This window comes from Sus scrofa, chromosome 6, assembly GCF_000003025.6.
Source record: "Sus scrofa isolate TJ Tabasco breed Duroc chromosome 6, Sscrofa11.1, whole genome shotgun sequence".
Lineage (NCBI taxonomy): Eukaryota > Metazoa > Chordata > Mammalia > Artiodactyla > Suidae > Sus > Sus scrofa.
This window is the reverse complement of record NC_010448.4, coordinates 115,744,281-115,771,740: the sequence shown is the minus strand read 5'-3', so window position 1 is coordinate 115,771,740 and position 27,460 is coordinate 115,744,281. Positions and strand designations below refer to the sequence as shown.

The window sequence follows — 27,460 nt, the reverse complement described above, 5'->3', positions numbered from 1 at the left end:
TCATGATTCTCATCTCTTTAGAATATCTTGATTTTTGCTTATTTTTCTGAAACACTTAATTAGAAATAATCTCCTCAAGAATAGTTCTCAAGGGTGTTGTTAAAATACAGGGTTGGGGAGTTCCCGTCGTGGCGCAGTGGTTAACGAATCCGACTAGGAACCATGAGGTTGCGGGTTCGGTCCCTGCCCTTGCTCAGTGGGTTAACGATCCGGCGTTGCCGTGAGCTGTGGTGTAGGTTGCAGACGCGGCTTGGATCCCGCGTTGCTGTGGCTCTGGCGTAGGCCAGTGGCTACAGCTCCTATTTGACCCCTAGCCTGGGAACCTCCATATGCCGCGGGAGTGGCCCAAGAAATAGCAAAAAGACAAAACAAACAAACAAAAAAAGATTAAAAAAAAAAATACAGGGTTGGAATTTCTTATTCATATTATTTAATATTATTTATGATTTGCAAAATGCTCATAAATTTTATATGAGTTCTGGTTTCAGTTTGTTGTGGTTTTTGTAGTCTTAAGATCCTCTGAATTAAACCATATATTCTGAAAATCACTGTGTTTAGTGTTAAGTATTTTTGACCTTGAGGCTGTTTGTTTATTGAATTAAATAATTATATGACATCTAATTATCTGATTTTTTTTCCCTTGAATATTTTCATTCTGGAGTATGTTAAGTTTTGGTATATCTACTACTCTTTATCTAAAGTTATAGATTGAGTGCCAACATTATGTGGAATTTGCAGGTTTTTAAAAATTTTTTTTTTTTAGTATTTTTTTAGTCTGAATATTGGCTTTCTGGTACTTTCAATTTTTGTGACTAAAAATATGTGATTTATCTGTAATATTTATATTTAGGATAGCTAGTCTTTCTCACTTACGGAGTTAGGGTTACAAATGATAATATTTGGTTTCAATAGAAGGAGGATCAGAGTTGTTCTAGCTCTAGCTCACTGCAGGCAGCCCTTGTTAGATATGTACTGGAATACTCATAACTGTGTCCCAAGTTCCTGGCGCTAAGAAGGGAACAAAGGAGGAATTGGAGAGAGAGAGGGTTGCATTTTGTGAATGTGGGTAGTGGACAGAGCATTATGTTGTTTTTAAGCTCTTGCTGATTTCCTTACCCTTCCTTGACAATGCAAAGTACATTCTGCATAGAGAAACTTTACCTAGTAGGATAGCATGGTCGCTGTTTCAGTTCCAAAGAACATGTAGAGGTGGAAAGGAATATGAGCAAAATACTGATGTCATCCCAAAATAAGTACAAGAGAACTTTAAGGGAAGAGAATTGTTACTAAATGTTAGTCTTTTGTTAATCTAAAAAATTTAAACTCATTTTTTTTCTACTTTCTGCAAAAGTGTCACTTGAAAAGGCAAAAAGAGAAGGATTCCCTAGACGTCTTGGCTAGTAAACAGAGAGGTCTTCTTAATTAGCCCTTCAGGGAAACATGTGGATGAAAAAAAAACTTAACCTCCTCAACCTGGTGTGTGACCTACCTGAGGATAAAACCCACTTCTGCCATATATATTTAGAAAATGTTCCTTTGCTTCTTATATACTTTAAGTACCTAGTGTTTTCTTGTACCAGAATTTAGAAAGTATTATTTCAGTTTAAGAACTGCTATATGCATGAATTTGCTTTTTTGTTTTAATTTAATTTTTCATTATGTGGATGTTTATATTGTTCCAAAGTAAAACCATAAGACAAAGTACATTCACAGAACTCTAACTTCTGTTCCAGACCTTTCCCCTTTCTCATTTCTTCTTTTTCTTACACATGGTGGCATTTGTTAGATTTGTCCTTCTGTTATTTTTCTTTGAGAATATAAGCTAATTCATGTGTGACTTTTTATATTGTCTTCCCTTTCTTTCACAAAAATGCATACTTTCTGCTGTTCCTTTTTTTCACTCAGTATATCCTGGGAACACTTTATAGTGATATATGGAGATTTTCCCCTTTCCCTTAAAGCTGCATAGTGTATCTGTTTATTGTATGTATCATGGTTTATTTAACCAGTCCTCTCCTGATGGACATGTGTGGTTTCTAGTCTTTTATTACAGATAGTGTCGCAATGAATAGCTATTTTGAAAAGAACTAATTTGTTTATTCAGAAATCCCCAACCCATCATGAAACAAGTCCCTTTTCATATGTCTGCAATGTACCTGTTATTCGTTAAATTTAAGCATCATTGGAGCAACATAGTAAATAGAAAAATAGAATCTATAAAGTCATTTCCTCCATCTGTGAAGATTTCTTCTTATTTAACCAAAATTTTCATCAATTTTTGTATTTTCTTTTCTTGCCACTCATACACTAATTTTCAAGATAAGGATTAATTTTGACTGATTTGGAGGGAAGATTTATTTACTGCTTGGTAAGAAAATTGGTTTCCTGTTCTAACAGAGCCTCTCATTTATTCTCCAGTTTTTGCCACTTTTATATATATATATTACTATATATATATACTTTATATATATATAGTAATATTTCTGAGAATGTTTTTCCTCTTCTAGAGCAATGAACATGAGATTTCGTAGTAATAGCCCTCCTAAACAATATATGGATTATTCTCATAAGGCATTTGTTGGAATGAAAGGTTTTTTTGTATATATGGCACCAGGTTTGATATACTATTGAGTATCTAGATGAATAGATTTTTTTTTTCCCTAACCTTCCCAGTTGTTTAATATAGTATGATAATATGAACGGAAAATATATTTGCTATGTTTTCAGCGATTCCAAGAGTAAAACCAAAAGTACATAAGATTTTGTAGTCAGCATAAGTAACTAGGAATGGAGTATCCTTTTAGTAAAACTGTGATTTAGATAATTTGTTTAAAACTTAGTGAAATGACTAAGTTTAACTAAATTTAAATTTTTAAAAAGTTAGAATAGGGTATTCTCATTGTGGGTCAGTAGTAACGAACTTGACTGGTATCCATGAGGATGCGGGTTTGATCCCTGGTCTTGCTTAGTGGGTTAAGGATTTGGCATTGCCGTGAGCTGTGGTGTAGGTCACAGACGTGGCTCAGATCTCACTCACATTGCTGTGGCTGTGGCATAGGTCGTCAGCTGCAGCTCTGATTCAGCCTCTAGCCTGGGAACTTCCATGTGCCACATGTGTGGCCCTAAAAAGCAAAATATAATATGTATATTTATGTATATGTGTATATATGTATATAGAATTATTGTATTGTAAAATGCTTAGCATGGAGCAAGAGAGATTTGACATTTTAAGCATCACATTAGGAGTTACTGTGGTGGTGCATTGGTTAAGAAACTAACTGCAGTGGTTTGAATTGCTGCGGAGGCCTGGTTTGATCCCTAGCCTGCCACAGGATCTGCTGTTGTTGCAGCTGCTTTGAGCTTGCAGCTGCAGCTCGGAACAACCCCTGGCCTGGGAACTTCCATATGCCATAGGTGCGGCAATTTAAAAAAAACCAAAATCTCACATTGTATACATGTATAAAAAAAGTGAAAATACAGGACTTCGTATTTGATTATAAGATAAAGTATGAAAAGGTTTAGTTGCTGTCATACTCAAGTAATCAAATTATAAAGTAGGATTTGTCAGCCTCATCGCTATTGACATTTTGAGCCAGATAATTCTTGGGAGCTGGGGAGAGGGCTGTCTTGTTTGCTTCACTGTATTATGTTTTGCATCATTCCTGGCCTATTTCCCTAGATGCCAGTATCACCCCTGTCTTTATCCCTAGTTGTGACAACCCAAAGTATCTCCGGACATAGCCAAATGTTTCCTGGGGGTCACAGTCACTCTTGGTTGAAAACCACTGTTCTGAAGTGATACCGTTTATGAAAAAGAGCTACTTATGACTGCATGGCTAGTGGCAGAGAGAAATTCAGTTCTAAAATCTGGTTATTCACATAAGTAATATTGAAAGCATTAATATGTAAGTTGTGGGATTGTGGTGTAGGTCACTTATTTTTGCAGGTATATATACTGTCATGTATGAATATATTTGTTTTTATGGCTTATCCACCTATGTCACATATACATCTCAAAGCACAAATGAAAAATGATTGTTTATTGCTGGAAGTTATCTTTCATACCTTTTAGGAATATGGATTTGAAGTTTTGTCTTTTGTAAACTGATTCAACTGAGGAATTTTAACTTTTATTTATTGTTAATTTTAGCTACTACTCCATGGTTTGAATCTTACAGAGAGACCTTTCTTCAGTCGATGCCAGCATCAGATCATGAATTTCTGAACCACTATTTAGCATGTATCCTTTGACTCTTAATGTTCTCTTAAAATCAAATGCTTTGAAAGTTATTAATCTTAGAAACAGTTTATACAAAGACCAAATTACTGAGAGGATGTAGAGATGAAAAAATTACTTTTATTGATGATGCTTCAAGTTTTATTGTTTTTGTTACATGACATCCTACATACAGGACTGGTGTAAATAATTTTTGATTAAAAATAAGAATACTAAGGGCTTGCTTATTTTTCTTTATCCTCCAACTTGGAGTATTTCATGCTTAATACATTTTAAGCTATTTTAGAAAGAAAAATGTAAACTGTCAGTGTTAACAGCTTTTGCTGATTGCCTCAAAATTAATTGCTTATGCACAAGCTCATTTAAAAACAGTTTTCCACTTTTTAAGTAACCTATTTTATAGCTATTAATCTCCTTTGATAGTTATGACTTTTTTGTTTTCTTAATGAGATTGCAGAGAAAAGTTGAGGTGGAATAGAGTGTGAAATTGCAATGAGATGGAATGGAGAGGAGTACAACTCAGCAAAGTTGTTCGTTATGGTCATAGTTGCACAATTTTCATATTACTTGTTCTCATTTTCATGCATTTCCTTATCGTGTATGTAAATGATCTAAGAAAAACTGCCAGCAAAAAAATCTTTAAGATTTAGAACCTTGAATTACTTAGAAATATTAAGGAATTTATTTTGTGCTTGCAGGAAAACCTGTAAAATCAGACTTTGCTTTTAGCGTAGAAAATATTTCCCTGAAGTTTTTTTTAATAGGATAATATTTATTACTGAATGTTAAGTGATAATTACCTTAATATGATTTACAAGGCATGTTGGTGGCATCGTCTAGTGAAGCTGAACCTGTGGAACAGTTTTCAAAGTTGTCACAAGAACAGCATCGAATTCAACACAGCAATGACTATTCCTACCCCAAGTGGTTTATACCAAATACACTTAAATATTATGTACTTTTACATGATGTAAGTGCAGGAGATGAACAGAGGTAAGCTTTATTTTTTAAATTTTAAATTATTTCCTGTTAAATGAGTTAATTAATTTGGACATGGCTTAAGTTTTAGATATATTTTTCATCCAAGAAAATAAAAGTTTGTATCTCTTTATTTGGAGTTATGTTCAACAATTACATCATTTTATGTTAGGTTTCATGTGCTTACCCAAACTTTTCTTTCAATATATATTGCTGTTTGTTCAAAAGTACTTGCCGTTTTATACGTATAGGTTTTAGCTGTTATTTCCTATTTTATATAATATCATTTCTCATTTTTTTCCCCTCTTTTCTCTTTCCCAGTTTTCCCCTAACTTTTCATTTCCTGGCTTACAGGCACTTCTTTTTTCACTCTTCACTTTCTCATCACTTTATGTTTTTAGCCTTGATGTTTTTCACAGTCTCAAAAACATCCAAACACTTATTTCTTATGTTCCCTTTAATACTAGTTATTAGTGATTTGCCATAGTCCTTTTATCTTTATGATAAGAGAATGACTTATCTTTAAGAATAAATTCTTGAGGAGTTCCCTGATGGCCTACTGGTTAAGAATTTGGCATTGTCATCGCTGTGGCTCATGTTCTATTCCTGACCTGGGAACTTAATGTATGCCAGAGGCGCAGCCAGAAAAATAAAAAGAAAGGTTTTTGCAAAATAAGATGATATTGAAAGTGGCTTTTGTGGCTTTGCAGATTATTTTGACCTTTGGTTCAGGACGTGGATGAAGTTAATCGTTTGTTTCCAACTGTTACTCTCACATCTCAGAGCTGTTTAGGATATACAATTAAATCATTTCTCACCTTTGTTCTGAGCAGAGGCCATCATATTTTAAATAAATTTTCCTCTGTAAGACCAAAGAATTGTTCTGAGGGTTACCAATTTTCAGGATTTTTTTGACATCATAAACAATCTATAGCCTATTGGATAACGTATATTATATAAATAGAAATAATTTGAACTGGCTATTAAAATTAGTTTCCAGCATTTGGATGTGGTATATATCTTCCATATTGAATGGTTGTAACTAGGATACTTAAGCGGTAATTAAAGTATTAGTTCAGTGGTTCTTATACTTAGCAGTGTCATTTGTAAAGTGAGTAGATGTTTAGTTTATTGTACTTAAGTGTATCTACATACCCATATACTTAAATGTGTATTTATGCAAATTTATAACTATTTTACTTATCCAGGCTTAATTCTATAGTGTGGAATATAACTTGTTTGTTAGGCTTGTTATTTATATAGTATTAGCATCTATATTTGAATATGATATAGAATTATCTGTGTGTGTTTTTGGTATCAGATGAGTGATTGATTAAAAAAACAAACCCTGTTTAAATTAGGTTAGCCCTATGTACCAAAATTTTATTTTCCATCAGAATGTCCTATTTGATTCTTAGGCTGATTTATCACTTGAGTTATCTATCTCCTACCAACTAGCAAGTTTAATGAACTTTAAATAGATCAAAATTTTTTTTTACATCTGGGATTAGCTCATGGATCCAGCTATTACAAATTTTGCAAGGGAAGGTGGATTTTTATGTAATAAATACTTCGGGTGCTTTTCTTGCTTCTCTCTTTGCTTTCTCTGAACTGTATCCCTTTGGAGAGGGCTAAGAGAAGGGTAAATTGTAGCACTGAAAGATGGCTTTTGAAGGGGGGTACTGTACTTTTCTATTTCAACATTTACACTTTTTGATAAATGTTTGTTCTCTAAGAGTTCCTCCAAATCTTACTTTCTGAAGACACTAGTCCACATAGTTGAAAGAGTTTCTGATCTGTAAGTTTGAAGTCGCTCTTTAGAAATTCATAGTGCACGTTACAAATGGAATGCTCTGAGATGTCTGCTGCAGAGAAACTGGTTGGCTTTGTTTATTGTAGTTTCCCAAACTGATTTGACCCCCAGAACTTTCTCTTTGGATAACATAGGATTATCTTGCAAAATTTTATCCCATGAGGCTAGCTAAATTTTGCTTAGGATCATGCTCTTTGTTTTAATTTTTAAAATTATCTTACTTCTCTTCGTTCTGTCTTTTTTGGGGACTACTTAGATGGTTTTTGTATTTTAAAAACTATTATTGCCTAAGGTCTGCTTCCCATTGACTAGAAATTTTTCCATTTTTTAATTTTAGAGCTGAATCAATTTATGAAGAAATGAAACAGAAATATGGAACTCAGGGTTGCTATTTACTTAAAATTAATTCTCGAACATCTAATCGAGCCTCAGATGAGCAGATACCAGATCCTTGGAGTCAGTATCTCCAGAAAAATAGTATTCAAAACCAGGTATATGTAAAAAACAATGAAGCAAACCACAAAAGCTGTATTTCAGTTTTGTAACATAATGGTATCACTGTAGAATTTTTAATGTCTTGGTTGAACTAGTAGAATTACTAGTAGTTATTTTGTGGAATCTGGCTAGTTTTAATCCATCAGCATGTGAACAGTAGGTCAGAAGCTGTTTTATTTTATTTTATTTTTTTGGTCATTTTCTAGGGCCGCTTCTGTGGCATATGGAGGTTCCCAGGCTAGGGGTCGAATCAGAGCTGTGGCTGCCGGCCTACACCACAACCACAGCAATGCGGGATCTGAGCCGCGTCTGCAACCTACACCACAGCTCACAGCAACACCAGATCCTTAACCCACTGAGCAAGGCCAAGGACCGAACCCGCAACCTCATGGTTCCTAGTCAGATTCGTTAACCACTGAGCCACGACGGGAACTCCAGAGAAGCTGTTTTAAATTAAACTGTAATAATCACTTGTATGTATTCCTTTCGGGTATATCAGGGTTAATTAGTCTCTTAAAAGAAGAAAAGTGAATTACACATTAAGAATTGAATTAGATTGGCTAGACATGTAGAGAATAGAATTTTTGTCTTGTACGTTTAATTCATTATGAATGCTTACAGTCAATTGTTTATTATCCACACGCTCTGGGGTTGTCTTCATTTTCAACAGGCTGTTCTCTATGACCAACCTTTTAGAGCTTATACTTTTTGGGTGGGTGGGCTTTTTTCCCTGACTTTCCAGATTTCCCTTTCTTTTGATTTTGCAAGAAGTTTTATTTCTTCCTAATCTACTCTTCTTATCTAGAGTTTTACACTAATGTTAATTGTTTTCTGTTGGCTGATGTGTGTTGGTGTAAGTTTTCACATTCTGTCCAACTTTTGAGATAGAACTTTAGTAGTCAAGATGCCAAGTTCCTATGATTAGTTCAGATAATCAAGAGTTGACTGTTTTTGGTCTAGAAGGATTTCTTAAGTAAATGGAAAATATATTTATATTTTGTACAATTAAACTACATTATACTTTATGTGGTATTATTTTAAGAAATATGAAGTATAAAGTTCATGTAATTTTTGATATTCTAATAAATATTGCTTAATAATTTGTTTATTTGCCTTATTTTTCTATTTTATATTTGGAATTTTTAATCCAGGTACAGTGCTTTACTGATAATTTAACTCACTTCAATACTGAGATAATTGTCGACCTTTAAGATAATGCTGGGGAAAAGTGTCTGAGAGAAGAAGAACCAGTTAGATGTGGAGGAGCGTAATTTTTTAAAATAGTGTTTCAGGGCCACACTCAGAATAGGAACAATATTGAAATATTCAATTTAGAACCCAGCCACCTCCGGTTAGAAAGAGGAACATAAGTCAGATTGTCCAGTTGGAGAACTTTTAACAGAAGACAGAGTTATCAGAAATTCTACAGCTTAGAATCCAAGAAGTCCAGAATTGGAGGATAGTTTAAAGGTTGTCAAACCCAACCGTTATTCTGATGCTTTAATTTGCTTTAAAACTGAATGACCTCATCTAGTGAAAGTACGCACTGTCTTCTCAAGTGACTTCTTCCACATCTGAGCAGTTTTAGAATCAACCAAAAATTTTCTTCCTTTGCTTATACTCAGTCCTGTGGGGACTATATTAGTTTTCCATCAAGACAATTTTCAAATTGTAGAAGATAGATCTCATGTCCCTTTTTAATATTTTTCTAGCCTAAATGTATCGATTTTTTCAACTCTTAAATTTTTTTTAAGACTTTTTTCTTCTGATCACTTTCCTCTTATTAAGTTCTAGTTTATATATTTTCCTCAAAGTGTAGTACTCAGAATAATACCTCATATTTTTAGGTCTCATGGAGTAGTCTGGGTATTTTTAGTTTAATTTTTTTGTTGTTGTTGGCTGAACCAGTGCCCTTTATGCAAGTAAATGTTGCATTGGCTATTTTTCCAAAACACTCCTATATATTCAGAATGCACTCCAACCTATTAACACTGCTTCCATGATTCAGGAGATTCCATACCATCCTTTTTTTTTGTCTGTTTTTTAACTTTTGCTTGACTCTGATAGTCTGTCTGTATTGCCATTATTCTTTCCATAGATGCATATACAGGTATTCGTATAGGCATATGCATATCACATATAAACAGAGAAACTGAGAAGTAACTTGAATTCAGAAGAAGTAGGATAGTAGATTGAGTATGGGACAAAATTTAAGAATATAGTAGATATGGATTAAAGTGATTGAATATGATGCATGGAAAAAGTTAAGAATTTGGTTTGGAGGAAAAAGTTGTAGCAAAGAAAAATGAGGTTTACAGTTAGTAACCATAGTTGCTGATGAATTTGATGATATTTTAAACATGATTAAATATAACTGTTAATGCTTTTTTATTTTATTTTGATAGGAATCATATGAAGATGGCCCTTGTACTATAACTTCAAATAAGAATTCTGATAGTAACTTGCTTTCATTGGATGGATTAGATAACGAAGTCAAAGGTCTTGATATACTTTCTCTCAGTTTCTCTTTGGATTGAAAATATGCACTGTTGTTAAAGCATGCTAATCTTTATACATAAAAGATAGGGGAAATTTTGTAATGAAAAAAGATAATAGCTTTTCCTGTGAAGATTTTGAGTTATTTGAGTTTGATGGTTTTTGACATTTAAAAATTTATTTTATAGGAGTAATAAATCAGACTTCTTTACAAATTTTTTTTGTGGAAAGCAAGGGAAGATTTGATATGTAGCAATAATTATTCCCCCAATTTAGATGATTTTGAAAGCTTTATTTTTGTATTTCAAGTTATAGTCTGGGAGTTCCCTTGGTGGTGCAGTGGTTAATGAATCTGACTAGGAACCATGAGGTTGCAGGTTCAATCCTAGCCTCGCTCAGTGGGTTAAGGATCCGGTGTTGCCGTGACCTGAGGTGTGGGTCACAGATGCAGCTCGAATCCCTTGTTGCTGTGGCTCTGGCGTAGGCCGGGCTACAGCTCCGATTCGACCCCTAGCCTGGGAACCTTCATATGCCACGGGTGCGGCCCTAGAAAAGAAAAAAAAAAAAAATTATAGTCTGGATAGTGATAGCTCTAAAATTTTTTGTTATAATTTTTCTTCTTGGTTAGTTGTGCTATTTAAAAATAATTATTTAGGAGTTCCCGTCGTGGCGCAGTGGTTAACGAATCCGACTAGGAACCATGAGGTTGCGGGTTCGGTCCCTGCCCTTGCTCAGTGGGTTAACGATCCGGCGTTGCCGTGAGCTGTGGTGTAGGTTGCAGACGCGGCTCGGATCCCGCGTTGCCGTGGCTCTGGCGTAGGCCGGTGGCTACAGCTGAGATTCAACCCCTAGCCTGGGAACCTCCATATGCCGCGGGAGCGGCCCAAGAAATAGCAACAACAACAACAGCAAAAAGACAAAAAAAAAAAAATTTATATTTTAACGCTATTTTTCTTCATTTTTTATATGAATTAAAAAATTTTTATTATAAATAATAAATATTAACCCATGTCCTCAAATTCTAGGGGGGGATACCTTAATAATGTTAGACTTCTAAGACATATGGAAAGATAAAGGGTTCCAACATTCTTTTTTTCTTTTAGCAATCTGGTAGTAATAACACAATTTTCTGTTGGCTTTCTGAGAGTAAACGAAAGATCTCTTTTTCAGTAGATGGCTTACCAAATAACTTTAGAGCTCACCCACTCCAATTGGACCCATCCAGTGACTCTTCTAACAGCATTGATGGCCCAGATCATGTAAAATCTGCTTCTTTACATGAAACAAAGAAAGCAAATACTGGCATTATTCATGGTGCATGTTTAACCCTTACTGATCATGATAGAATTCGACAGTTTATACAAGAGTTCACGTTTCGGGGCCTTTTGCCACATATAGAGAAAACAATTCGGCAATTAAATGATCAGGTAAGATTTACTTTTTTGCATTAGTATTTTTTAAAATGTCAGTAAGTAGTAAATGTGAGAATATAGTAGTGTAAGTTATTTCAGGTATTTAATTTTTTTCTTGTAGGAATAGACCAATATGAGAATTTATTAACATTACTATCAGTGATAAAACTCTATTAAATCCTAGATGAGGCTTATTTATTTTCTCTAGGAATTTTGTCAGCATTTTGGATAGTTTTCTTTAAATCAATGCTATTAAAAAGAATGTTTGCTCACTCTTAAAACTTTTTAGTTAGAGTTTCTTCTTCTGTATGAAAAGAAGAATATTAAATTCTTATATTTGTCAACATTTTTAATCTTTTTTCTTAGCTAATATCAAGAAAAGGTTTGAGTCGATCTCTATTTTCTGCAACTAAAAAATGGTTTAGTGGCAGTAAAGTTCCAGAAAAGAGCATTAATGAGCTAAAAAATACATCTGGATTACTGTGAGTAAATATTATTTTTGGCTTTCCTATGTTTAACTCTGGTTATTGTTTGACTCTTTGATGTTCTGTAAAAAATAAATATTTCTTTAGTTTTTTAGTTTCATGTTGGTTAGAATGCAGGTAGATAAGAATAATGACTGTAAGTAAATTATATTTTAAATTAGAACTGTAGGTAATTGAATATCTAAAAATAAATAAAAGATAACAAGGGAGGTCACTTTATTTTGAGTTTGTTTTCCTATTTGTGAAAAGATGGAGTTAGATATTCTTTACTAACTTTTCTATATTAAAATGTTATGGTCTAGTAATTTTTAGATCTGGCATATATAGAAATTTAATATAAAATCTCATTTTAAGAGAAAATAAAAATTATTTTATATTTTCTTTCATGTTGTATATAAGTTTTACCTAGAATTGATCATTTACTTTATAATTTGACCAGGGAGACAATGCTTGCCTACTTTTGAGAATTTCTCAGTATAGGGATATAAATTATATAGATATAGATGTAACTATTTGTTTCTGAATTATCTTGAGAAAATTTACTCTCCTTGGAGGTAGAATTCTTGTAAAACAGGATTAGTTTTTCTCATGTTCTAGACAGTTGGGCATCTTTTTAGCCATTTTATAATATTTAATGGTTTAGTAGTCATAAATTATAAATTCCTTTCACTTATTTTGTATTTACAGGTATCCACCAGAAGCACCAGAACTTCAAATCAGAAAAATGGCTGACTTATGTTTTTTGGTGCAGCATTATGATTTGGCTTACAGTTGCTATCATACTGCAAAGAAGGATTTTCTTAATGATCAAGCAATGCTTTATGCAGCTGGTGCCTTGGTTGGTATTCTATAGTATTATAATTTCTTATTTCTGCTACCATAAATGCCTTATAAATTTTTCTTTATGAAATGGCAGGCAAGATACCTAGGGATAAAGTTGTACCCAAATAACATATAATGCTTTATATGTTTTGAATTAATTCATGATAACTTGATGGATTTGTCTTAAATTAGTGCATTCAAACATAGTCATATATGAGGACTGGTTTTTTAGATTTGATTAGTACTTTATTTAATTTGAATTACAGTTTTTACTATATTTACAGTATAAAAACCTTTTATAGAAGATCTTTTTGATCTCTTGAAAAATGATTTAAAATTGTTTGAAATTTTTTCTTCTCATCTAAGACTATATATTGGTTAAGAATATGTACTTTAGTGTAAGACAAACTTTCATCTAAGGCAAATTATTGAACGTCTCTAAGCCTCAGTTTTCTCATCTGTAAAATGTAAATCCTAATAGTACAGGGTAGATAAGGTATAAGATATGTAAAGTGCCTAACATTACCTTGTATACAATAAGCTGTCAGTAAGCATTAGCAGTGTTTTTATAATTGGTATAAAATCTGGATGTTTCAGAAAGAATCTTATTTGTTGCCTTATAATCTTTTAATGTCTTTGAAAAGATGTCATAAACATTTATAATCTGCTTTCTATGCTTAGAAAAGAGTAAACTAGCACTGTTACTGTCTGTGTAGTCTTTTTAAAAACATGTAGCCCCGGAGTTCCCATTGTGGCGCAGTGGAAACCAATCTGACCAGAAACCACGAGATTGCAGGTTTCATCCCTGGCTTCGCTCAGTGGGTTAAGGATCTGGTGTTGCTGTGGCGTAGGCTGGCAGCTACAGCTCCGATTAGACCCCTAGCCTGGGAACCTCCATATGCCATGGGTGCGGTCCTAAAAAGACAACAGACAAAAAAAACCTGAAAACAAAAACACGTAGGCTCAAAGTTACCCTGTGGCACAGCAGGTTAAGGATCCAGCGTTGCCACAGCTGTTCCCCATGCTGCAGCTGCAGCACAGGTTCAGCCCCTGGCCTGGGAACTTCGGCCTCATGCCGTGGGTGCAACCAAAAAAGCCCCCAAAACGTGTAAGCCATAAACAAAAGTGTAAAGAATAAAGACATTCAAGAACTCTACTTCATCAGTAATTATCATGTAGATACTTATCTAGTAACTGCTGTCTATTTTGCATTTATTTTGATATATGCATAAAACTAAAATGGATAATTTTTAAATGTAAAGCAAAATTACTATTTTTTATTTCCTAGTGTTTTAATTTGAAAAACTAACTTTTAAAAAACCTTCAGGAACTGAAAATACAGTGTCTTAATAAATAGAAGTACTTGAAAAATTATGTGAATTGTCCTTGGCTAGATATTCTCTGGTCTTTTTATTATGGTCATCTAATATAATCTAATATGAAATCAGAAATACTGAAATGTTATTTCATTAGTACTTCATAACAAGTTTATAATTATAAAATTGTACATATTTATCTGCAAATTGAACGTTTGTGTATAGGTAAAATAAAAGTATGGCAAAAAATTTGTGTGATTTTATGGTAATTAAGCTTTTTCATTTCTATCTATAATCTGATCCATACTACATTTAAACCATTTAGATAAAGGTATTTTAGGTAGCAGCTATATGAGCAAAAGTAGTTTAACACTGGAAAATAAAGGCATAGCTGCAGTAGCATATTATATGCATACCTAAAAATCTTCGTAGTCTACAAAAGCTACCCTAAAAATAATAGGACTGTAGAGAATAATAGGGCTTGGTGGGGAGGTCCTCTTAAAACCTATCTATCTTTGTAAGCAGAGCATAAAATATTTTTGTATGAGACAACTTAACATGGCTGGAGACTCTCTCAAGGAATAAAAAAGTACACAGAACCAGGGGAGTTTCCGTTGTGGCTCAGTGGGTTAAGAGTTCTATTAGTGTCTATGAAGATGTGGATTTGATCTCTGGCCTTGCTCAGTGGGTTAAAGGATCTGGCGTTGTCATGAGCTTGGTGTAGGTTGCAGACACTGCTTGGATCTGGTGTTGCTGTGGCTGTGGTGTAGGCCTGTAGCTGCAGCTCCGATTTGACCCTCAGCCTGGGGGCTCTTTAGGTGTGGCCCTAAAAAGACCAAAAGTACACAAAATCAATATGTGAACACTGGGGTGGGGAAAAGGAGCATGTAGCTAGTGGATTTGCCATGAACATGAGCATGGAAGGAGGTGCAGTCTGCCTTGAGCCAAGAGCTGTGCAAGGCTGGGAGCAGATGTCTCTGTAGAGACCAAACCCCTGCCACAAAGTATAGGCATTCATTTTACACTTTCTTTTTTTTTTTTTTTTTTTTTTTTTTTTGTCTTTTTGCTATTTCTTGGGCTGCTCCCGCGGCACACGGAGGTTCCCAGGCTAGGGGTCTAATCGGAGCTGTAGCCACGGGCCTACGCCAGAGCCACAGCAATGCGGGATCCGAGCCGCGTCTGCAACCTACACCACAGCTCAAGGCAATGCCGGATCGCCAACCCACTGAGCAAGGGCAGGGACCGAACCCGCAACCTCATGGTTCCCAGTTGGGTTCGTCAACCACTGCGCCACGGCAGGAACGCCCTATTTTACACTTTCTTAAAGTACAGATTTAAAAAACTGCTTGCACAACAGCTATGTTCAGAGCTTTTTCCCTTTCCTGTTGAAGGTTATAATTGTGTATTTGCTATTTTTGATCTCCTTGCCTAAAAAAATTATGAATGAATAAGAATTTTATTTGTACTGATACCACTTTCGTATTTACCATACACATGGTAGCTAATTGATAACAGACTATACTACCTGCCTTTTTTGATGAAACTTATAGAAGATGGTAACTATGAAGTTAAAATTTTTATCATAGCAAAACCAATAATAGGAATTTTTGGAGAAATTTTTTTTTGTAGTTTGATTTGTCATCATAACTAGTTAGAGGTTCAGTATATTACTCCAGTTCTTGATGGAAGTTTTTGTCAAAGGTACTAATCTGTTTTTGTAGGCTATAAGGAATGATTTAATGGTCGATTATTGAAGATCATGCAGTAACTTGGGGTGATCATTCTGAATGTTCTCACTGTCTCTAGGAATTTTCAGTTTGTTTGTATATTGATTTGTAACTTCTTATAGAATTACATTAGAAAATAACTTAAAATTTGGGCCATATTTTTCTTACAGAATTTATTCTTGATACTTTTTTTGATGTATATATATGCAACATATTAGGTCATGTAGCAAATATAATGCATTTTTATACAGTATTATACCATGCAATATATATTAGAGTTTTGTGTAATAAAGAATTCTGTATGTATTCATTATGTACATTAGTTGAAATATAAACTAGTTAAGACAACATGGTGTTTCAGAGTTGTAGAAACATGCTCTGTGACACATGGAAATGATATATTTTCATTCAGTTTCTTAAGTAAATTTTGGAGCAGACACTGCTGAGTGCTTAAGATGCAGAGGTAATCTGAAACAGATACAGTTGATATTGTCATGGAACTTACAGTCTGTGAGGTTAAAGGCTTTAGTCATATCCTAGTTTTTGTTTTTTGGTTTTTTTTTGTCTTTTTGCTATTTCTTTGGGCCGCTCCCGCGGCATGTGGAGGTTCCCAGGCTAGGGGTTGAATCGCAGCTGTAGCCACCGGCCTACGCCAGAGCCACAGCAATGCGGGATCCGAGCCGCGTCTGCAACCTACACAGCTCACAGCAATGCCAGATCGTTAACCCACTGAGCAAGGGCAGGGACCGAACCCGCAACCTCATGGTTCCTAGTCGGATTCGTTAACCACTGCGCCACGACGGGAACTCCATATCCTAGTTTTTAAATAATTAAATTATTTGTTTTTTATATTTTAAAAACGGTTACAGAAAAATGTCCTAAAAGTGCGTTGGCATTAACAGGTTTTTCCCCAGTTTATGAAAGTTTTATTTATGTCTAGTTAAATTTTTATAAAAACTTCTGGCCTATTTGAGACCACAAGTATGGATGTAATAGAATATTTTACCATTTTACTGAGGCCCACACCTTTATTTTCATCTTTTTTTTTTGGTCTTTTTAGGGGCACACCTGTGGCATATGGAGGTTCCCAGGTTAGGGGTCTAATCGGAGCTGTAGCCACGGGCCTACGCCAGAGCCACAGCAATGCGGGATCCGAGCCGCGTCTGCAACCTACACCACAGCTCATGGCAATGCCAGATCCTTAACCCACTGAGCAAGCCAGGGATCCAACCTGCAACCTCATGGTTCCTAGTCAGATTTGTTTCCACTGTGCCATGATGGGAGCTCCTAGAACACTTTTTTATTAGTTTGTTGTTTTTAATGGCTGCACCTGTGGTATATGGAAGTTCTGGGCCAGGGATTGAATCCAAGCTGTAGCTGTGACCTAAGCTGCAGCAATGTTGGATCCTTTAACCCATTGCACTGGGCTGGGGATTGAACCTGTGCCTCCACAGCAAACCGAGCTGCTGCAGTCAGATTCTTAACCTATTGTGCCACAGGGGGAACACCATAGAATGGGTTTTTAAAATGAAATAAGAAGCCCTAGAAAACTGACATAATATAGGTCTCAGAAATAGTCTTTGTGCCTTCTGTATAAGATGTAAAATATAGTGTAAAGTAACTGAGAAGATATATAGTACAAACTGTTGTGAGCTCTGTTTTAAAAATTCGAAGCCAGTAAATTGGAAAGAGACATACTTTACTATATCTGCCTGTGGTTCTATCCTTGATCTGTTCTTTACTTATTAAGGAATAGGGAGTAATAAGGAGGAGGTGGTAGCAGAAATCTTAAGCTAGGCTCACTTGGTAGTTAGATACACTATACTGAAAGTGTTTGCTATGTCTTGAAAAGTCTCATTTAAATCTTGAAAAGCAGACTGTGGGATTTGACTAGAGAATTTTTAAAACTAAAAGCATATAAATATATTTTTCAGTTCTTCATTAGGCTGTCAAATTTATATATGTGGATACATTAAAAAAAACTTAACAAACTTCATTCCAATTTTAGGCTTCCTGAATGCTAAACTACAAGAATATTCTCCTTTTGAATTATAAATAATGTCCTTTCCTCTAGGAAATGGCAGCAGTGTCAGCTTTTCTTCAGCCAGGAGCTCCTAGGCCATACCCTGCACATTATATGGATACAGCAATCCAGACATACAGGGATATCTGCAAGTAGGTGATTAGACTCTTTATGTTCTGTCAATTTAGAGGTAAATTTGACATTTATATTGTTATTAGACATAAATGGTTCTTTGTTTTTTATTCTCTAAACCTAAATAGGCTCTTAAAACAAGTTAATATAGATAAGATGAGATGATCATTTAAAATTAGTGTTTTGATACATTCTCATTTCCTATGTTGTTTGGATTTGTGGTTAGGAATTTGTTACTAACCTACTAATTTGTAGGTAATGTTGAGGTTATGTGTTCTATTAGGAGTGATTTGTATTTTGGGGCAATCTAACTACTGTTAAGCCAGGGGTTAGCTAGTTTGAACTTCCTTTGTTAAATAGGCAAACACAAATAGTTAAATAATGTCCAGGAAAGAAAATGAGAAGTGTTTTGTACACATAATGAGTTCTTTTGGAACTCTCTGGGAATTAGGACTCACAGTCTATAAAGGAGACTGTGAATGGGTCCAGAAGTGGTCAGAAGAGGTGTCATGGTATGTTTGAGGAATAGACCTTTAAAGGAAGGTGGTTGGGATTTGATAGTCATGAAGACATTTCAGGAGTTACTCCTGGCTGGAACAGTGTTTTGGATTCAGCATTACTGGTGAGAAGGAATCTCTGTTCCTTGGCTAGGTTAGAGGTTTTGTGGATATGGAAAGGTGTTTTCAGAGAAATCAATGTGAAGGAGCACTAACTCTTATTTACTATTATTTTAAGCTGTAGTTAGATTTATGTAGTAGTAAGTGGTGAGTTACTGAATATTTGAGTAGAACCTTGACATAATGAGTTATTTTCCAAAAAGATTGTGATTTTTTCTTTGTAGAATGGATGGGTTAGAAGACAGAGACACAGAGGCAGTTTTGTTTTCTATATTGTTGTTGAAGTAGAAGTAGTAGTCATAGCAATTTGTTTTTAAAACAATACTAGTAGTAATAACATTTATTTAGTGCTTAGGATTTACCACTATGCCAAAGTAATTTATACACTCATTTAATCTTTACAACAAGCCTATGAAATAGTGGGTACTATTATTCCATTTTACAGACACAGAGATTGAAATGTAAAGAGTTTAACTTGCCTAAGGGCACACAGCTAATAAATGGTAGAACCAGTATTAAATCCTGCCCTTTTTACTTTACGTAATCTATTTGAGAATATATTTGGAGACTCTGGCAGGAGAAACAGCTTTCTGGGAAAGAGAAACTTGTTGCATTTTTTAAATTGAAAGTATAGTCGTTTTACAGTGTGTTGATATCTACTGTACAGCAAAGTGATCAATTTAAACACAAATGTACATTCTTTTTAATATTCTTTTCCATTATGGTTTATCACAGGAAGTTGAATATATTTCCCTGTGCTATATAGTAGGACCTTGTTGTTTATCCAGTCTATATATAATAGTTCGTATCTGTTAACCCCAAACTCCCAATACATTCCTCCTTCCCCCTTCTGCCTTGGCAACCACAAGTCTGTTCAAAAGAGGAACCTTTTGAGAGATTTAAAAGGTAGAAAGACTATAAGAGTGAGGCATTAAGGAAGCCAGAGCAGTAAATTCTTTTCTCTGAAAAGATTTGCCTTGTTTTCATGAAACACAGAGCTTTTGGATAAATGCGCATAGAATGATGCAAAAGGAAAGTGCTAATACCTCTTGACTCAGATAGCTAAATAAGCTGTGGCTATCTAGTTTTCTCTCTTGTTCACAACAGACTGTATATTCTTCTTCTAAATACACTTACTGTCGTGCATTTACCTTATAACCTCCATTCTAAGTTACCATAACTGGTAAGATTTTGCTCAGGAATCAGTCAGGCAGCATTGGCTCCATGCTGTCTCCAGGTAAAATATCGCAATAGTACTACCAGAGAGAAGATGCCTAATTATTCCTAAAAGCAATCAGTAAAATGAAATACAACCAGAGTTTACAATAAGGAAGAGAAAAGAAATCTGGGTGAAATGTTTATGTTCCTTTATGTTTGAAAACAAGTTTTACTAACTGCTGATTTAGAGATATGAGCTAGGGTCTAGCTTTTTTCATATAGGAAATGTGACTTTGTATTGTATTCTTACTACAAAATTATGCAGTGATAAAGCATTTTGATGAGTTATGAGATTCTTTAAAGTTTTTAAAAACCTTTTTAGTAAGTAGAAAACAAGGACTTGTATTTCTTTTTACATGAAAACTGGAAGTGGAAACTTTTCTTGAACACATGGTTACTATGACGTACTAAAGTACCAGCTATTGCTTTTTTTTTTTGCCTGCACCCATGGCATATACAGGTTCCTGGGCCAGAGATTGAATCTGAGCTACAGCTGTGGCAACACCAGAGCCTGTAACTCACCACACCAGACACCTCCACAGTGATCCGGGTCACTGCATTCAGATTCTTAACCCACTGTGCCTGGTGGGAACGCCATGTGATGTACGGAAGTATTATCGTAGTGCTAATTCTATTTTTCTTCTCTTTTTCTTTAGGAATATGATGTTGGCTGAAAGATGTGTATTACTTAGTGCTGAAATCTTAAAAAGCCAAAGCAAATATTCAGAGGCTGCAGCTCTCCTAATACGGTTAACTAGTGAGGTACTGAAACTGTATAGTTTTTGTTTAAATTAGTATTATTTCATATATTTTTAAAAGTATTTCTTTTTTCTTGAGAGGGTATGCAAAACAAAATCAGAGGGGAATCTCTCTTTGGAAATTTATAACCTGGCTACTTTAGTGATTTGTTGAACTGTTTTAAAGTGCAGTATTTTGTAAACTGAATTTATTTTTTTACAGATTTTAAGTCTACATTATTATTAAACACAAACATGCATTGTGTGTCTTCTGTGTATTAGATTTTGACTTAAGGATAACAGTATTTAAAGCGACATACATATGCATCATTCCTAGTATAAGATTGATATTTTAAAAAAGTAATTACTCAGGAATTTTTAATTTTATTTTCACTCATGAACTTGTTAAAAAATCATCTTAAGCATTTAAAAAATCTGTATTATGAATATTTCAAAAGGGAGAAAAATTCATTTATAGTCACTGTTTAAGGTTTTCAACAGACATTTAGTTGCATTGACTATATAGGCTTGTAAAGAATGGCAGTCATTCTTTCTAAGTATGGTTAAAGACATATTTTTTTAGATAAATGCTCAAGAATGGAAAAAGCAAAATCAAACACCTTCGTTTGTCCTTCAAATAATGTATCCTAAGGTTTTAACCCTTGAACCACTGTACTTTTTTGATTCTCTACCTGTTTTGGGTGATCTATTTATAGTCATGATTTTCACTCTCAAATCTTCTCCAACCCTGACTGCTCCTTGAGCTTTAGATTTGGATTGGCCAACTGTTGTTTAGACTTACCTTCTTGGGTGTTTCCAGTGCACCTTTAGAGTCGACTATCAGTGACCAAACTTCTTTCTCACTTTAGTTCATGATCTTAAATTATAACCAGCCAGGTTCTCATTTGCTCAAGGCAGAAACTGCTTGAGATGCTCCTTTATTCTTCTATACTGTCAGTGACACAAATAGGGATTTTTTTTTTTTTACTTCCAAGCACGCTGCTTTTTATATCTTCAAATATTTTACTTAAACCACCCCTCCTTCCCATATCTCCCCCACTGATGCCCTGGCCCATGTTCTTAATGTCCTTTTGGACTTAGTATGGCCTTTTTCCTCTTTCTAAACCTAATTTGGTAGTACTGGTATCAGTCATGTCCAGATAATCGTCTCTAGTACCTAGGTTGTCCTAAGTGTCTCTGTCCTGCCCTCATATCTGCTGACTTGCCGTATTATATTGGAAATTATATTTAAGCTCTCAGCTTCTTGAGCATAAGGAACTGTGTTGCCTTTACATTTTTATCCCTAGTGCCTACCACTTGACAATGGTATATGATTTACAAATGTTTGTTGAACTGAACCATAATTATTCTGAAAGGATTTCTGTAAGATATAGCTAAGTAGGCTAAGGGATGATATTAAAACTGTTTAATAATTGTTATTCTGTGGACACTGCCCAGTATGAACAGTTATTGGACATAAACTGTTTGGCAGAGCTGAATGTAGGCTTTTGAGTGTGTTGATGTTCTGTACTATAATAGTCTTAACTTAGGTTTAAATGTGTTGTATGTTTTTCAAGCCAGAGATTATCAGTGAATGTAAAAGAAATACATGGTTTGGGAGCTTGAATAAAATTTCTTTAGAGCAAATTCTTCTGTCTGCATCATTATACTCTTTATACTCTTTCCAACTCTTTGTTTCACCTATTTCAAACCTGGATGATTGACTTTGTTGTGAAATTCTAGGGAATTTATCATTGTCATTTATTGCCTTGAGGTGATGAATGGGGGTAAATGTGATGTATTTCCCCAGAAATTGTGATTTTTCAGTGGCCTTTTCTAGTATGCCTTTCAGGTATTTCTTTAAGATACTTGAAAATAGAGACTGCTAGGGATAATGTGTCTAAGATTGTTAAATTTTGTAATTTTGCTGACCAGAAAGGCTGAATAAAATGAAAAGTGCACTTGTCTTGAGGCTAGGGAACTGAGTTACATAGTCTTGATATTCAGTAATTGCTTTTCCTAAATTTTTGTTAATACCATTATAGTAAAAGACAGCTATGAGGCCTGGATAAAACAAGTTGTGTTTTGACTTCCTTTTTTTGCACTGTTAGTTTATGGGCAAGAGGATCTTATTCTTGTGTACGCCCTGGGGTTTTCAGCAAGGCAGACCAAACCCAGCTTATTGATAAAACATGCCAAATTTACCAGCACATAGGTAGTATGACTAAATTTTGGTACATAAGACATGATACTTTCCTTTTATTTGTGTCTGTGTTTCAGTGTTGAATGTTTATTTTGGTCTTATGACCCTTTTGTCTGTTACTCCTTTTAAATACATCAGTTTCTCAGGGATGGTAATAGCAGCAGGTTTTTCTTAAGTGTCTCCAGCTGGGGAGGAACTGTACCTGCTGTAAGTTGATCAGCTGTTAGCACCTTTTTTGCTAATTTTGCAAGTATGCAAAGAAGAGATTTCTTAGTATCATACCGTCCTTGAGATTTGATTCAATTAAGTTTGTGCAACTGGTGCCTTTATAACTGTTTTTATGGATGTGCTCATTGAAGCCTCTAACGCAAAGATTTTTTTCCCCTATGTTTACCCTCTCTCACACACACACATGTGTGTGTGTATATATATATATATATATATATATATATATATACACACAAGTATATGTATACATGTATATACACATACAAATACACACACACACACACATATGTAGCTGCAACCGTGGCAGATAAAAGTGTCCAGGCCAAGGGTTGAATCCAAGCTGTGACCTATAGCAGATCCTTTAACCCACTGCACTGGGCTGGGGATTGAACTGGTGCCTCTATAGCAACCTGAGCCAGTACTGTTGGATTCTTAACTTATGGGCAGGAACTCCCTATCCTCATATTTAAGTTAATGTTGCCTCTTCAGCTTTTTAAAAAATTATGTCTTGGTTGTGGGCAGAGTTCGTAGGCTGGCATTCTTGTCAAGGTGGTATCACAGGCTTTTTTTCTTAGTTCCTTATAGAGCATATATAATAGATTTGTCATAGCATGGACATGAACTACAACTAAAATAAAATTTTATTTGGCTACAGCTCCAATTAATCCCCTAGCCTGGGAACCTCCATATGCCGTAGGTGTGGCCCCAGAAAAAGACAGAAAGACAAAGGAAAAAAAAAAAATAAGAGTAGCTGTTAATTATATTAGTGGGGAATGTGAGGTTATTCACTAAATAGTATTGTGACATCCAAATAGTTGATTCCTGTCCTATTCATTAGATGGTAATATAGCTTGATTAAGTTATAATATGAAAAAATAAAACCTACAAGAAAATATGGGAGAGCATTTTTAAAAATTAAGAATGATAACATTCTTTTCTAATTTGATACAATATTTTGAAGCCATAAAAACAAAGATAGTATGTATAACTATTAAAGAGTAGACTCTTTCATGTCAAAACTTGGAAGTACTATTTGCGAATGAGACAAAGGCCTAATATTGATTAAGTGTACAGAGGGCTCTTACAAAACCAGATAATCACAAAAACCCATTTTTTAAGTTTTTAAAAAATTATTTTTGGTTGGGTAGAGCAGAAAACAAACTCTCATTCTCTGTTGATGGAATTATTATTGGTATAACTTTTATTTGTACCAGTTTGGCCCTATCAATTAGAACTTGAAGTATACATAGCTTTCATTAACTCAGCACTTCTGCTTCTAAAAACTTGTCTAATAAAAATATTTGTATAATTTATCAAAAATCTATTTATAAAGACTTTTATTGGAGCATTTTTTGTAGTAATAAAAATATGTAGCAGTATTAAATTGATCAGTTGGAGACTGTGTTAATAAGTTATGGTACATTTATATAATGGGATACATTGTGGCTTTAGAAGAAATGAGAATAAAAAATAAAAGAAATGAGAGATGTAGATGTCTTGGAAAGATGTCCATGATATTAAGTTAAAAAGCAAGATAAAGAATACTCTGTATAATACCATTTATGTATAAGAAAGTAAGAGTATTAAAAAATGTTGTACTTAATGTATAAGTATACTTAGAAACACACACACAAATTAAATATGGAGAGAGAAATGACACAAATGAACACTATGTTGGTAATGGTAGTTGCCTCTGGCAAATTGGATGAGGCATGAGGTGGGAAAGAGAGAGCTATTCATTTTTTTCTTCAAACATTTATTCTTTAGAGAAAGAGGCTGTGTTAATAATTTTCAAGAAAATATTTTCCTAAAAAATAAAAAAGTAAGCTCCCTACCTCCCCCAAGTAGTTTTTATGCAAACCCTTGGTTAAGAACTGCCTGCTAATGTATAGTCCTGATTTTCCCACTCATTAACCTTTGGATCTAATTTACTAGAAAGGTCATCTGATCATTTGGTTTTTGTTATGAAGGGATTGAAATAGATAGTATCATCTACCATTTGTTGAATGCTTTCTAGATGGTTTTCCTCAGATCTTTTTCTGCCATAATATAATTTTATGATTGCTGCAGAGATAGTTATAGTAATCAATGGTCTATGAACACTTTTTGATGTAACTATTATTTGTTGAAATTATTTCATTTAAAGTCAATGTTTTCTATTTTCAACTTTCCCTGGGGAAAATAATGGCAGCAGAACACATGGAAGGGCATGGTAAGTTCAGCTTGAGAATAGCTGAAAACCTAGAGAAAGTTTGGTGAAGATGTTGTTGATACCTGATCAGCAACCTTCAGTACTTTCTCAGTTTTTGTAAAGTGATGATGGCTCTTTGAGTTGAAAGGCTGTCCTTATGGGTGAGGCCATAAGTGCAGTAAGTGATTTTGTAGACACTGTTGTAAGTCAGTTGAAGTGGAATTTGAGTTGTATCATTTACTAATATACTGATAATCTTTGAAGGGGAAGCCTTCCAGACTTGTTAATGAAAAGCAGTCATTTTGGCCCTCTTGAACTAGAGCAAAAACTGGGAATTCCTTTTAAGTACAGTAAAACTTTACAGAGGATGAAGTAGTAGATTAGATTATTTCATCAACTGTACATATTTTGTTTTATCTTTCCTTTTTTCTTGGATGGATGGAAGTATGCTATTGTATGTCACAAATCAGTTTTCAGGAGAAATTAGATTGGAGTGAATCTGTTTCTTTCTGTACTCCATTTTGTGGTATATCTTTAAATCTGTATACCTGTATTAAATTCCTGGTTTATATTCTTTTTTGCCATTCGAGGAGGGATTACATTTCTTTGCAGATTTATTACATGTGCTTATCATAACCAGACATTTGGCTCTGTGAAAAGCAAAAGAAAATACTTCATGATAGAGAATTTTTTGAACATTAAAAATTTTTTTGTGTGTGCTCATTGGAAGAAAGAATCGTCAAGACTGGATTGTTTCTTGACCTTTGCCCTCAGATATGCCTAAGTTAAACATTGTATATGCTGTATGTTATTTTTAAAATGTAAATGTATTTTCAGTAATTATCTTTTAGTTTTGTGAAACTAACCTTTTTCTTTAAACATTCAATAGGACTCTGATCTTCGAAGTGCACTTCTTTTGGAACAGGCAGCACATTGCTTTATAAACATGAAGAGTCCCATGGTCAGAAAATACGCTTTTCACATGATATTGGCAGGCCATCGATTTAGTAAGGCAGGACAGGTGAGTGCATTTTCTTTAAAGAGAAAATAATTTGTTGTTTTAATTTTAATTTGTTATAATTTGTTTATTTTATAAATGTACATTATTTGTCAATTTTTTATGATTTAAAATTCTAAAAATGGAATTAAATTTTTTTCTGAGGTAATGTGTTATATTAGTAAGGAAATGAGATTTGGATTTAGGCAAATCTGAGTTTCAATCTTGATCTTCTGGTCACAACTTGACGTTGTTAAGTTACTTCTTTGAGCCTCCATTTTTTCATTTATAAAATCTGGAATTTTTCCCAAGTTTTTGTGAGGTTAAACTAAATCATATACGAGAAGGCCTGGTGTACTGCACTTAAGTAATTTAAATTCTTCTTAAAGATGATTGAACTCTCCCTACTTCAACTCTGGTCTTGTCTCTCAGAGTGTCTTTTAATGGTATTTACTAAATATTTAATGGATAAAAATCTTCTGTCTCTTGTCCCTGGGAGCACTTAGGGACAAGAGATCTTTTTTAATTTAGAGGTACTTTTCTGGCCCTAATTGTTCTTTTAAGCATTAGTTAGAACTTTCTAGAAGCAGAGAGTGGTAACAACAGTGAGGCATGATGGTTTACTTGAAATATGGATAGATGTGTGGATGAATAATCATCTCTGTATTTGTAGGAGCCACGCTTACACCAATAAAACTAATATGGTCTTATCTCTTAAGGAACTTTTTAATCTGGTAGGAGAGTATGAGGGTTGTAAAAAAATTTAGTTTATATGAATTTTTATGTACATTCTTAACAGTTTTCAAAATCTGTGATAACCAAAACATGCCAGTGTTGTAAATTGTATGTTATTTCAAAGGTACAAATAAATAAAGATGTTTAAAAATTATTCTTGGAGTTCCCGTTGTGGCTCAGTGGAAACAAATCTGACTAGGTTCCGTGAGCACGCAGTTCGATCCTGGGCCTCACTTGGTAGGTTAAGGATCTGGGGTTTCCATGAGCTGTGGTGTAGGTTGCAGATTTGGCTTGGATTTGGCATTGCTGTGGTGTAGGCCAGTGGCTACAGCTTTGATTAGACCCCTAGCCTGGGAACCTCCATATTCTGTGGGTGCAGCCCTAAAAAAAAAAAAGACAACATTATTCTCAATTTCATTTAAGAACGGATTATAAAAGCCAACTTTTCAAGATTGGGTTCCTTCCTCTATTTTTGGAAACTGGCAAGGTAGAAAATATGTGAACTTGCTTTATATTAAATACAAAACTGTAAAAATATTTATAAAATTAAAGGTCTTTGTAATAATTGATGCACTTTATGAATTAGAATTTCTCAGGT

The 27,460-nt window shown here is 34.4% G+C and overlaps 1 protein-coding gene across 2 annotated transcripts in view; it reads left to right on the top strand.

Moving 5' to 3' along the window:
- TRAPPC8 (trafficking protein particle complex 8) overlaps nt 1-27,460 on the top strand; it is a 94,160-nt gene that overhangs the window by 14,928 nt on the left and 51,772 nt on the right. The window contains exons 3-12 of one of the 2 annotated variants that reach the window (XM_021096212.1): nt 4,151-4,240; nt 5,056-5,230; nt 7,366-7,519; nt 9,929-10,022; nt 11,193-11,446; nt 11,798-11,913; nt 12,604-12,754; nt 17,856-17,956; nt 20,428-20,533; nt 26,020-26,151. In XM_021096212.1, coding sequence (XP_020951871.1) covers nt 4,151-4,240; nt 5,056-5,230; nt 7,366-7,519; nt 9,929-10,022; nt 11,193-11,446; nt 11,798-11,913; nt 12,604-12,754; nt 17,856-17,956; nt 20,428-20,533; nt 26,020-26,151 — 1,373 coding nt within the window. Of the gene's footprint in view, nt 1-4,150; nt 4,241-5,055; nt 5,231-7,365; nt 7,520-9,928; nt 10,023-11,189; nt 11,447-11,797; nt 11,914-12,603; nt 12,755-17,855; nt 17,957-20,427; nt 20,534-26,019; nt 26,152-27,460 lie in introns of both variants that reach the window. The other variant, XM_021096211.1, reaches the window with a different exon arrangement.